The sequence below is a fragment of the Protopterus annectens genome, chromosome 10.part0 (assembly GCF_019279795.1).
Source record: "Protopterus annectens isolate FY-2018-M chromosome 10.part0, PAN1.0, whole genome shotgun sequence".
Classification (NCBI taxonomy): Eukaryota; Metazoa; Chordata; order Ceratodontiformes; family Protopteridae; genus Protopterus; species Protopterus annectens.
In genome coordinates this window covers 1,834,080,819-1,834,094,705 of record NC_056744.1, presented here as the reverse complement: position 1 = coordinate 1,834,094,705, position 13,887 = coordinate 1,834,080,819, and the positions used below count along the sequence as shown (strand labels likewise).

The 13,887-nt window shown below is 37.6% G+C and overlaps 1 protein-coding gene across 1 annotated transcript in view; it reads right to left on the bottom strand.

The window, feature by feature from the left end:
* Positions 1 to 13,887, bottom strand: part of LOC122814081 (BICD family-like cargo adapter 2) — a 105,744-nt gene that overhangs the window by 55,449 nt on the left and 36,408 nt on the right. Inside the window, exon 3 of the mRNA XM_044086694.1 lies at positions 12,361 to 12,573. Within this exon, the coding sequence (XP_043942629.1) occupies positions 12,361 to 12,573 (213 nt within the window). The remainder of the gene's footprint in view (positions 1 to 12,360; positions 12,574 to 13,887) is intronic.

Below are 13,887 nucleotides of genomic sequence, written 5' to 3'. Positions count from 1 at the left end.
TTCAGTGATAGGTCTGATAGGAGAGTGCAGTGGTGGTATGACTTATTTACATCTTAAAGACATTACTTTGGAAATGAAATGGACCAGATAGAAGGATTTCCTGACTATTACAGAAAAAATATGATTGAATGACAGTGACAGATAGTTGTCCACATAATTACCCAGGCCTCCTACTTCCACAGATGTCGGAAGAGGAGTACCATTTGTTACACATAAAGCAGGAGCAGATTTTATTCTGAATACTACTGCAGTGTTTTTTTTGCATTTAGTTTGAGACCATTTTCTGTACACCAAGTATGTGTATATACTCCAGCCCTTGCAGGAACTCTTTAACATCAGTGGACGGACAGACAAGAGTACCAGGTTTGCAGTCATCAGCAAGTCTGACCTCACTTCTTGGGTATTGGCTTGGATATCTTGTAAAATAAATGCTGACCAGAAGGAGGAAGACCCAGCAATGATCCTTGTGGTATTCCACATGTTACAATTTTACATTCAGAGAGAGTTCCAAGATTTCAGGCAACTTTCACAACCTGGGATCTTTTGGATAGCCAATTTCCAATCCAGTGGTTACTATAGAGGTTTACATTATGTTTGTCTAATTTTTTAGTAATGCCAGTGTGGAAGGATAGTGTCAAAAGCCTCGACCAGACAGAGATAAGCTGTGTGTCCACAATCTCTGTAATCTTTTCTAAGAAGCTTATTAAGTTCAGGAGGCAGGACCTGTCCTTCACAAAACCATCTTAATTGAGGTCTAAATCAGTTATGTTGTCTATGTGTGTATAAGTCAGTTTTGCTGTGGTAAATTACATAGCTATTTATAAAAGGTCGGTAAGGCTATAAATACCCAGGTGTGTAAAGTGGCCACCCTTATATAGGGGAGTCACAGTGACTATTCTACAGGCATCAGGATCAAACCCTGTGTATAGACTGAGCTTGAGCAGTTGAATTAGATGTTCAGATAATGAATGCTCTGCAACGGTGAGAATGCAGCCTGGTATGTTGTCTGGTCCTGTGGATGTATTATTGTTAGCTGTGGCAATGATTCTAAGACTTGTTCCACTGTGATTTCAAAGAAACTAAATGTTCAGTGATAGTGGGGGCAACAATGCGGGTAAAAGGGGTAAAGTTAGCCCTACATTTGTTCACTGAGATATTGGCTGTATCCTTGGGATCAGGATGTGAGATATTTTCATGTACAAACTCAATGTATTTTTGAGCATTATTCCTTAATTTCATGACATAACTGAAAAAAGATTCATAGTTTCTTACGGTATCTGTAGTGACCTTAAGTTTGTACTGTACTTTACATTTTCTAATAGTCTCTTTAGTTCCTTGCTGGCATCTGAGTCAGGTCTTGAGGTAGGGGGGTAATGATTTCTCACAACTTTTCATTTATGTGGTTTATTAATAAAGGAGCTCCTCTAGAGAGATTTATTCCTGAATTTACCATTGTATATAAGGCTGATGGTCACCGACTGTTCTACGTAGCCATTTAGGTATTGGTAAAATTCTGAGTTTAATGTGGCAACCCTCTCAGGTGGGCCCATTTGTCAGAGATTTTTGGGAATTTTGCATAGGTTTTCTTCATGCTAAACTAAGTTTCTCCTGGAAAAGTCCCTAAAGGTGGTCTTATAAGGTGGTTTGGTGGTGCCATTAGGCCTAACAAAGAAAATTGCTGATTTGTGATCAGATAAAATGTTTTGTAAGATAGTTTTTAGGACATAATTAAAATTTAGTTTCACTGGTATGGAGAAGACAACCAGAATTATAAGGAGTGTAACCTGTTTTGTAGTATGGAAATGACAACAGTGGGGATATGCTCTGCATGGAGGATGGTGGAGTTGTGTGCATATGGTATAAGAAATGACTCACTGCAGTGACTGAACATACCCTTGGCACAGACTGTACATAGCAATAGACCAAGGAATGAACCTTACTGTGCATTAAGATCTGCTGTAAGTGGTCAAGATATTTTCAGTTCCATTCGATAGGCTGTTCTCTAGGGAAAACCATTTAGTTGCACTAAATGTGACACTGTATGTTGAACGACCTTTACAATTGTTTGTGTGGCTCACAGTGTTAAAAGTGCTTGATAAGTTGAGGCAGAGTGCTGTAACATATAAGCTGCTACTATACTGATTAGAGTACAACAGAAAACACATAACTGGGCAACATCAAAGTGTCAAGTTTTGGTCTGAAACTGTCTAGCAGAGACTGAGTTTATGTTAGCAAGATGCTGGAAAAGTTGGTAAAATGTCCACATTTATCCACAGCACTGGAAGGTGAAGACTTCATCCTATAACTGTACAGTCTTCATTTTCAGTGTCACCCCTGCCTCATCTAGGATGAGCCATACACTGCTGCACTTCCTGTTGGTCACTCACTGTGTTTGCAAACATCAGACTTCCTGCTGAGGACATTCTACATAACCAAGTACGTCTTTCAGCTCGGACATCTTGTCTCTACTGATCATATTATGTATCAGGGGCTCTTTTCTACACTTCACGCTTGCTTCATTCCTGCCTACACATTTGATTTATACATCCTATCTAATGGAATTTCCTACAGTACTTTTCCCCAAACCAACAATCTCTGTCATGATGTGATTTTGTCACAACAAAATACTGTTTTCTTCAGTGCACACTCACTCTTTACTGTATTCGCAGCATAAACTACCACCATCCACTACAGCAGACAGGCACCTTCAGCATCTGTTCCCACGAATATGGCCGTCTTCAGTAATTTAGGTCTTACTTAGAGAATAACCTATTTTGTGTATTTTCATTATACAAGATACACAACAGTCTGTCTATTCCTGTTTTAGCCAACCTCGTCCAAATTGACAATGCTCTTTCAGAGCGCATAACCCAGATATGCTTTGCTCTGTCCTTTGATTACTTTTGTGAAATTTGCATTGTTCTCCAGAGAGTGGTGGGTTTTGTGTTTAAATGATCTTGTAAAGTATTTACAAAAATCATACCATTTTCTCTCATATTTCTCTGGTGTCATTAAACTGTGTAACAATATATGTTTTGGACTATTGTATTTACTAGTATGGAATATTTTCTGGTAACGTTTGTGAAGTCAGTTGCCCATTTTTTTTGTTCAGATCAGCATTAAAAACAGTAACATGTTCAGTAAAATGTGTCATATTTGATTTATAAGTCAGTCCCTGTTGCTGTTTCCTGTAACAAGCTTATATAAAATGCACTCAGCAAACAGGTTCTTATCTCCTGAAAAACACCTGGCATTGCTTTTATTTCATTTAATGATAGATTGTGACCCTTGTATATATAATTGCTTCTGATATACTTGGTAAATAGCCCCTTACTATGTATAAATGGCTATTGAGCCTCCTTTTATGCAAGTCTTTAATATGCACAATCGTGTTTTATATATATATATATATATATATATATATATATATATATATATATATATATATATATGTATATATCTTAATCATGTCACAGCCTTTGACCATCAGAAAGGTCAGCTTTTGACGACCAGTTGCAGACACCAAGCATTTCAAACCATTTTGCTTTGTATATTGTTTCTACTGTGAGCCAACTTGTAAGATTGGGTCTGCTTTAAAAATAAATTGCCAGTGCTTAGGTTTTATTTCAGCCAGTAATTTCTACAACATTCTCATTAATGTATCCCTTTAGTAACCGAAAGCAGGTCTAGTATGATTACTTTTTCAAGCAGTATTCATGCAGCAATCTTCCTTTGTCATGTCAATACATTTGTTGTACATTTTATTTTATTTTATTTCATCTTCTCTCTGTTTTGTCAATGACTTGTTGTGTTTTCACCAGCATTGTACAGGGTATGTTTTATAAAACAAACAGCACACAGAATGGTATGAGCTTTCCTGTATCTGTATTTGCTGACTGAACTTTCAAAATGGGATGTCCCAGCCCGGAGTACCAATTTACATTCAAATAACCTAGCACACTCACATTAATGTTAAAATAAATAGGATAAACTATTATAACCTATATCCTTAAATGTGAACAAGCACATATTTATACATCTCTTTTGTCTCCCTTCTTCACTCACTTCCTGACTTCTCTCAATTTCTTTCCCCTGGCTTTCTCCCTAAATATACCATAAGCCTGTTTCCTCCTCACTTCATATAGCAGTTCCTGTTTGTATTAGACTAACTTACCTTTAATTTCTCTACAAACTGGCTACAGTTTCTCTAAATATTAAATCATTGTCATGATACTTGTATCTGTTCTTAACCAATGTTTTCATGTTATATCTAATTTGTTATAATTATTTAAACTGCGGATGTTTCTGTGTTATTTTTGAAGAATGTGAAATGATTGTTTTTAAAATGTTTTGTAATAATTTGGAGCTTTTCTCCCTGGGCCTCCACTGAGAATGGGCTCCTACTCAGTCGGACTTTCCTGGTAATCAATCAATCAATCAATCAATCAATCAATCAATCAATATGCTGCAGCTGTCATTTAAATGGAAACAAAAAGGCCTTACCTGACACTCAAGGAAATGTTTCTTGTTTATTTATTTATTTTTATAAGAATGGAAAATGCAGGACAGGGACAGAGTTAAATGTAAAAATAAACATAACTGGTATAGTGTGTATGAGTGCTGTAACTAGTGTTGATTTAAGGTTTACAAGAAAAACAAGATATGCATGCGCACTCTGTGCTGATAGTTTGGAACATATTTAGCTTTTGCATAAGAGATAAAAGAAGGTGCCTGCATTTAATTAGAATATACAATATTGACTGCAATGTAGTGCTAATATAAGAGAACATGGAATACAACATATGGCAATAATCCTAAGAAATAGAGTAAAGCAACCACTGGTAGACATGGACTTTAATATACAACAAACATGATGCAGATAGATATACAATTATTCTGAGGAGATCTGAGTGAGTATGTGGTATATGTGTGAATTTATTTGCACACAGGGTTCATAGGTTGGTACTAGGCTATCACCCATAGGGCCTGTACAAGCTTAGCCATAACAATACCCTGACAATTTCTTCCCATAATATTTACTTCCCACTTAAGTAGTGACAGTCATCTAGAACTAGTATTCACACCACTGGGTGGGTAGCCCTCCCACAGCTGTTCTTCTATACCACACACACATGCATGCACACTCATACCTATGGCCAGTCTAGATTGTCCAATCCACCTAATGCACGTCTTTGGGATGTGGGACGAAACCCATGCAGACACAAGGATTACATGCAGACTCTGCAGAGAAGGCACCCCAGCTGAGAATCGAACTAGAGCTCCTCTTGCTGTGAGGCAGCAGTGCTGAACACTGCACCACTGTATACCTGTAGCTGAGAGCACACCTGGTTATAAGAACATACTGGCATCATTCATGGTAGAGGATAAATTACAACAGCTGGTAGAAGGTGAAATCAGAGGAAGAAACCTGTCATAATCAGAAATGGCAGAAGTGTGGTGAATAACAGAACATATGAATTACCAAGTTATAAAAGTTACCTTATAGTAAAGGGATTTAGTCTAGTAAAGGGAAAAGCAAAGGCAAGTCATTCCAGTTTACTAATAGTGGGAATAAAGTAGGAAATGAATATGTAAAAGCCAAGACTAGGAAATGACAAGGAAGCATACCCTCTCAAATGTCCCAGATTTTGCCTCTAAATTTTGTTCTGTACCTCAAAAAATGTGTGCTTTTGTGACAAAATGTTGAGGCTAACAAAGCATTACACTGTTCCTCCAAGCTATGTTGTTAGACTTCCTGTTCCTTGGAAATGAATAATGATATCAGTTCTCCTATTCCATCAACTTTTTATGGAAATATTGTTAATATTTTAGGGGTCCCTGATTATTTCTAGCTTTGTTCCCAATTTTAGAGACAACTGGTTGCAAGATATGCAAGGAGGAAACAAGGCAATTATGTCTTACCAGTTTAATGAAAGAGAAAATAAATGGGTAATAAGGCAGATCAGAACTGATACGTGTTGATGGGGCACAATGAATGAGGCACTTCCAAACTATGATAAGAGACTGAGCGGATACAAATACAGCTACAATGGCAACAGGATTGGAGAAGGGGTTTTGTCTTTTATTGATGAGTAGAATTATAAAGAAGTTATGTTTACTAATGTGACACCACAAGAAATGGACAGAATGAGCGATGAGATAATTTGGATTTCCTGTATTTTTATTTTAAATCATTAAAAGTAGTTTTACAATTAAAAATGTATCTATCTTCAGGACACTTTTAGTCATAAATGATTTCAATGGAGCATTAATTCGCCTAACAAATTAATTAATTTAAAGTTTTAAGCAGCTAAAAATGAATACAATATTTTACATGGTAGTAAGATATCATGTAACATTTTAGCACGGTTTCTCACTTCACTTGCTCTTATAAACTAACAGGCCACAGCTACCTAGTCTCTGACAAATTGCACTGTGAGGTAAACACTGAAAATGCTGCTTAGAATAATTTATCTCAGTACTTAATTAGGGATCTCCGAGTCAGATAAGTCATTTGACTGCAGCTCACCATTGGCAGCAGATGTTCTAGTCTTCAGAGATATTTTTCAGGCATGCTAAAAATAAAATGTACTGTCAGGACACTGTATATATATCCTGTGGGCAGTAGTGACAGCACAACTGTCATCAACTGTAATCCACACTGTGTTTTTTTCTTTCTATTTTAATTATGGCATTTGGGGTGGGATGAGGGTGCTTGCGAATGTGAGCAGCAGATTGAAATAATCACATTGGGCATTATTCTGTCACTTTGATTACAGTCAAAATTGGTTGATTAAAAATGTCAGGGGTAGCAGATAGGGAGGCAGACTTTGTGACAATGGGACTACACTTCATCATTGTTAAATAATCATTATTATGGCTTGCTGGGAGGGATGTGCATGTACATTAATGCAGCACATTGAAACACATTACTGTGACATCTATTTCTGTCTATTAATTCTTTCACTTTGATCACAGTCAGTCACCTGAGGGCTAAACAATCAGAACAGTTAATTTTTAGCATGTGAGATGGGAAGATAGGCTGTGCGAAATCAAAGGAACATTAACAGATTACTGTTAAAATGTCACTGAAATGCCTCACAACAGAGGGGTAGTACATTAGTATGGAAAGATCATGTTAAATACAATACTGTGGCCATTACTTCTTTCTCACTGCTAATAGGCCAACACGAAAGGGGCAAACACTCAGAAGTGGGAGGTGGGAAGGCAGGGTGTGTGTGTGTGTGTGTGTGTGTGTGTGTGTGTGTGTGTGTGTGTGAAACCAAATGGCAGTTATGTGCTCTCTGTTAAATTATCATTACTATGCCAGTTGAGGATGGATGCCTTCTCAGACATGTGGTAGTATATATGACTGAGAACTACTGTGTCTATTATTTATTTTGCACTCTTCATAATGAAATATCAGACATGTACTCAAAAAGTGACCATTTTTTGGGGGGATGGGAGGCATACCATGTGTCAAAGCAAGGGGCAAGTACATAATATGTTTTATTAAACAATATATATATGTTTATATATATATATATATATATATATATATATATATATGTGTGTGTGTGTGTGTGTGTGTGTGTGTGTATCTTGTCAGGGAGGAGCAGGGTCTGAGAGCAGCAAGTTGAGATACATTACTATGGCACACAAAGGCATGCACTGAAAGTGTCTATCTTTGTATGGAGATAATCTATAGGTGAAAACAAAGGACAATTACTAGAGCACTAGTAAATCATCATTGATTTGGCTTGTCAAGTAGGGATACTGTATGTGTCTGTGGGCAAAAATTTGAAATGCATTAGAAAGGCTATTATTTCTTTTATTTTCATCACTGTCAACCATTAGAAGTGTGTACAGAAAACGGTTATTTTTGGGGTGATGAGGAAATAAGGCTGTTTGTAAAAGCAAAGGGCAGTTACATGATTACTTTTAAATGACAATTCATACAGCATGCAAAGAAAGCAGTAGTATGATTCAGAGCACCAAGTTGAAATACATTACTGTGACCATTATTTCTTTCACTTTCATAACAGACAAGCATTAGAGGTATGCACAGAAAGTAGTTATCTTACAGGGTGAGTTAGAAGGCAGGCTATATCTGAAAGTAATTGACTACTGCTGTCACCTGATTACATTCTTGAATTGTTTATCTGATTTGTGAGGTCAGGTGAATTAGTGTGTTGGGGAGTCTTTCTTAAGGTTTTTCCCAGTTAGGGGTCACCACAGTGGATCATAGGTACGCTTATGATTGATAGTGGATTTTTATGATGTCAAGTTACCAGCCCGGTGCCCAATCTTCAGAGAAGGCACACTCATGCACCTACCTGAATGTCTTTTTTTTTAAAGTTCAGTCAATCACAGGGAGGACATGCAGCCTCCACACAGAAGGTGCTCCAGCCAAGAATTGAACTGGAGAACCTCCTGCTGTGAGGCGACAATACTAACAGCTGCACCACCGCTGGGGGAGTACCTGTGTGTAAAAAAAAAAATAATCAGATTTTATTGGTGAACTACTTTAGTGACATCTTCACAGTCACATCAGTTGTGCCATATCAGAAGGGGCATTTTGGACTGGGACAGTATATGTTTGAAAGGAGATGAAACTCTATAATAATTAAGTAACAGCTTGATTTGAAACACTGTAAAGTCACAATATGCGTTTTTCTTTCAAGCTGTTACTTAATTATTATAATTTCACAATATCCTACTACAGGTAGGTACTATTTTTAAAGTAATACACATATTTTCATTTTGCACACATTTGAATATATAATGCATAATGTCATAATTATATTTTGTTTTTGGAACATATTAATGAAAATCCCTATTTATTTGTCTTGGAAAGGGATGTTTCCCAGTATTTGAAGTGTCATACAGAAAATAAATAAAGCATTACTGTTAATAGTGACTTAACATTCAGAAAATCAACAGACAGCTCTCATGTTAACATAATTGTAGTTTATAACCAAATATCCAGATGTATCTAAAAATTATTTGTCAAAATGTTTCAGAGATATAACTTTGCATTGATAGTGTCCCATCAATATGCCTACATAACCATTAGAATGTGCCAGGCTGCTAAGCTGCATTATACCTAGTTGTCATTAGTGGTGGACATATGACTTATTTTTAGGGCAGGGAATGCAGGGCATATCTAGAATATATCTTTCCTGAACTGTCACTGCATATTGAGAAAAAAATCATATGTATTGCATGTGATCAAGTCTATGTTTTTCTCACTAAAAACACGCCATGACCAAAACTTCCAGTGGTAAGGGCAGTAATGCTCTACAATAAAATTCAGCCAGAAATCCATAAGGTTGGCACAGAAACCTAAGGTGCATTTTGTACTCAACTGTCTTGTAGTTCTGTGAAGGTTTTTATAACCTGACCTATGAGGAAATATTCAGAAATGCTTATTGCTTCCATGAACTGGTGTGTTTTCAGTTTTGTTTTCATTCATCACATGGAGTGTGGCTAGATCAGCATCTCAAATATATATTTTTCACCAAAATGTAGTTAAGATGTAGATAGTAAATTGCATTCTCATATATTTTACATTTACAGTTTAGCATGTTGGATTTGTGATGGGGGAGTATATTACTTATATTCAAAGTAAGGAATGCAGCATATGTCTCTCTAAATAAACCTACTCACAAACTGTTAGGCAAAAGTACATTGTAGGAAGATAAGATTATGTATGTGTGTTTATATCTGAAACCAGCATTCTATAGCTGAGAATCATGAAATACCAGTCTTAGAAATTTACTGCAGTATTTCAAATGATTTAAGATATATAATACTACTAAATCACTATATACCATCTGTATGATAAAATCACACTATAGCTCTGTTTGTTTCATTTGATTTGCACCACAATATGTTTAACATTTTTGCAGGGTGATAAACTTAGCATATATCTGAATCATATTGTTAGGAGATTCTCATGAAATCAAAACTAAAATGGTACTTTTTTTTCTGAAAACATTTTAAATTTTTGCACATTTTATTTGTTCTGATAGACTTACAACATTTGAAATGATGATCTCCTCTTAATGTAAGCTACTAGCTCATATGGTATGCTGTAAACGGGCAACCATCCAGGTATGCTGTCCTGAAAATCTACCCACCCCTGCTGAACTACTGTGGACTTGCTCTAATAAGAGTTGGGTCCAGCAAGGAGATGAAGGTGGAGTCTGAGTCATACTGCTTGCCAGGAAGGTTTTTCCTTTATGCCCCACCCCCTTGCTTGTGAGTACTTCTGTTTACATCTGATGACTGGGTGTGCAATGAGGGCATGGTGGCAAATCTTCCTTCCTCCATGGTGACTCTGCCAATGTCTTCCTTGCTTCTTACTAAGGACAATGCCTTCTCCCCCTGTCCTTGGCCTCTATCAGGGATTGAGCATGAGGAGCATTCAGTAACAGCACCAAATGCTTCCCTGCTGACATCTGAGCCAGTAATCAAATCTACGTCACCTGGGTCATTGTCAAGGCTTTAGCTCTCTAAACCACGACAGTGGCTGCAATTTGAAATAAAAAAACTGCAACATTATTGACTGTTGTAATGTTAGACTGAAACCCAGAGATGGTGGAGAATAGAGGTATGTGTGTAATGCATTGGCTTGACAGATGTTATAACAGCACATAAATAGTGCTGTAAGAAAGGTGGAGTAGATGGGACTGCTATTTTAGGTGCCAAGTTGTAAGGCTGGCAATTACAGAAAAATCGAAACTTTTTAAATTTTTATTTTATCTTTTTTAAACCCTCATTAACAATTCATAAAAACAGAGATCCATGCCATCACAGTTTCCTAACTCACAGCTTAGCAAGACAGGGATTTTGTGAGAGAGAGAGAGAGAGAAAGTTGGAATGCCATGAGCTAGGGCAGTGTGAGGGTTAGAGTACCATGGGCAAGGGCATTGTGAGGGTAGGAATGCCATGAGCTAGGGCAGTGTGAAGGCTGGAATGCCATAAGCTAGGGCAGTGGGAGGGTTTAAATGCCATGAGCTAGGACAGTGTGAGGGTTAGAATGCCATGAGCAAGGGCAGTGTGGGGGCTGTAATGCAATGAGCTAGGGCAGTGGGAGGAGTTAGAATGCAATGAGCTAGGTCAGTGTGAGGGTTGGAATACCATGATCCAGGGCAGTGTGAGGTTTGGAATGCCATGAGCCAGGGCAGTGTGAGGGTTGGAATGCCATGAGCCAGGGTAGTGTGAGGATTGGAATGCATGAGCTAGGGCAGTGTAAGGGTTGGAATACCATGAGCTAGGGCAGTGTGGAGGTTGGAATGCCATGGGTTAGGGTAATATAAGGGTTGTAATCTCCATCCTGTGTTACTACTCTATTACTATAAAGTGTAATACAAAATGTCACTACTCTATTCATGACCCCCACCAACGTCACAACTCCAATTAGGATACCACTCATGGCTGGTCTTGGAGTGGACTGGGACTTGGGACAGGAATGGGGGGAGGTGGTCTGGTGTGGAAATGTGCCCTAAACAAATAACTAATGTGTGACACCTTCTACATATGGGAGGGCTGAAGAGTATAGCATTGTTTTAAGTTAGGTCTTGGCTTCCCAGATGTAATATACTTGTGTTTGACTGCCTATATTTGATTTGGCTGAATTGTAACCATCAGCTTTGGGTCAGTGTTTTTATTGTAACTGATGTTAAAGAGATAAATACAATGTCAACACAGATGATTGCTGATGGATGGAAAACTGGCATCATGCATGAAGATTGCCAGAGATGTTGGATAAATAAGTTACTTATAATGAAGGAAACTGTTGGCAAAAAATGTGATATTAGCCACAATGTTTGGACTGCGTTTTGTGTGATATATAAGAGACACCAGGAGCAATAACCTTCTTGGTGACTTAGTAGCAGTCACCTCCAGAATTATATTTAATTTTTTCAGACAGGTAGTGCATATAATTCTGTCCTACTAGAAATAATACAATGCACAATCCTAATAAACTTTAAAGAAACGTTGAATAGTTATTTTGGGGGGAAAGTGTGAAAACAATACTTTTGCACTAATTTATATATATTCTCTCTGAAGCTTAAGTTAGCTGTATGAGTGCTTTGATACTTTGAAAGATTACTGAACACAGGTGAGTACAGGTGAGTATGCTGGTGTTCCTAATGATGTTATTGTATGTAGGGGGCAGGTAAGGACCCCACCTTACTCATCATTGTAGAAGTTGATATGGGGCATGGAAGGTTAGTAAACAAGGTAAGAACAGATACGGGTGTGAAGACACTCGACAATAAAAAGGCCTGTTAGGAAAAGAAGGTTTTTGGGTAGCTTTTTCATTAACAGGGTTCAAGGCCAGAGCCTTACCTCATCTTGCAGTTTAAAGATTTGGTCTTCTTTTTCCTTCAGGACATCCCGTTCTTTTGCTGTGAGACTTGAGATGGTCTTTACAGACTCCCTGTCACTCTCCATTGACTGAAGGTGTTCTGTGTGTTCCTCAGGTACCTGTACATGTCCTTCAGGATTCCCTTGTGGATGTCCATGATTAGTAAGGCTCTCCATCTGCAGATGGCTTGGTACCTACATTAGCAGAGCACATGTATTGCTATAATTTACTTGTGTCCAGTAAGAAAAGGGCATGATGTGCATTTCTGCACTATGCTGCATTTTAAATAAGCAAGACAACGTCCGAATCAAAGATAAACTTATTTCATAACACAAAATGAAACACATGCTTTCATCATTAAAAAATGGGCAACTTCTCTGCTTCACAGTATGAAACATCTGCTTAAAAACTACTTTCTGCAGACTCTAATGTCATGTGAAGACAATTTCATTAGCTGCTAATATGAGATAAGATGACTCGATGTCACCACCTGCATTAGCTGAAGAAGTGATCAAATACGGCACATTCAAAACCATAAATAAAATATCTTTATTAACAAACTATGATATAAAATTGTATACTAGCTTGTGTAGGTGCATGTTCTGTCAAAAGGTGATCATTTTTAACAATGTTCTTGTGGTGTACAAAATGTAGAGGTATTATCAGCTGGTACATGATTTTAATAAGGTTGTACATATTAAAGTACATCACAAACTGCCCTAGGCTTACTAAAGTAATGGAAACATCCTCTTATACATTTTTATGCCTACTCCTGTAAATCTGTGGAACAATGTCCAACTCTTTCACCTCATTCTGATTATATTCTAAGTTAAATACTAACAAGATGGAGCCGACGCTGGTAAATGGGGCCTCGCCTCATTTTAATGTTTCTTCTGAAGGCTGGCAGTTCCTGTCTGTAGAGTGCCCCCCCCTCCTTATTTTGCATTCAGATACCAGTGTTTATCAGGTATGACCTCATTCCTGTATGACATCAGCCCCAGCTAGGAGTAGACTCAATTACATATGCAGGTGTGCCTCACAGGGAGGCAGACGTTTTAACTATTATTGTTCTTTTTGTACACTTTATCAAGTCCCTGTATTTTATGAATGGATTGGTTAGCATAATGGTTAAGGTATTTACCTTATAGACAATAGGTGCAGGGTTTGATTCTCAGATGTGGTAACTGGCTAGCATTAAAATGGGTTACAAGGCAGTTAGCCTAGTACTAACATATGAACCTATTTTTCAAGGGCCTCAGGGCTTTTAATGTGACTCAAAAAGCCTGGACTGACTGTACAGTCATATGTGACTTTACTGATGAGGTGTCCGGTTACCAGGTCAGGCATTACACACATTATTCAAACTGTGTTCAAAACTCTGTTAAACCATGGAGAATAGGTATTTAAAATCAAATCTTTGCTGGGATAGCATGCTTTAATTTGGATTCACTTTATAATCTCAAAATACTGAAATCTCGAATTTCAGTATCTTGAGACTATAAAGCCGA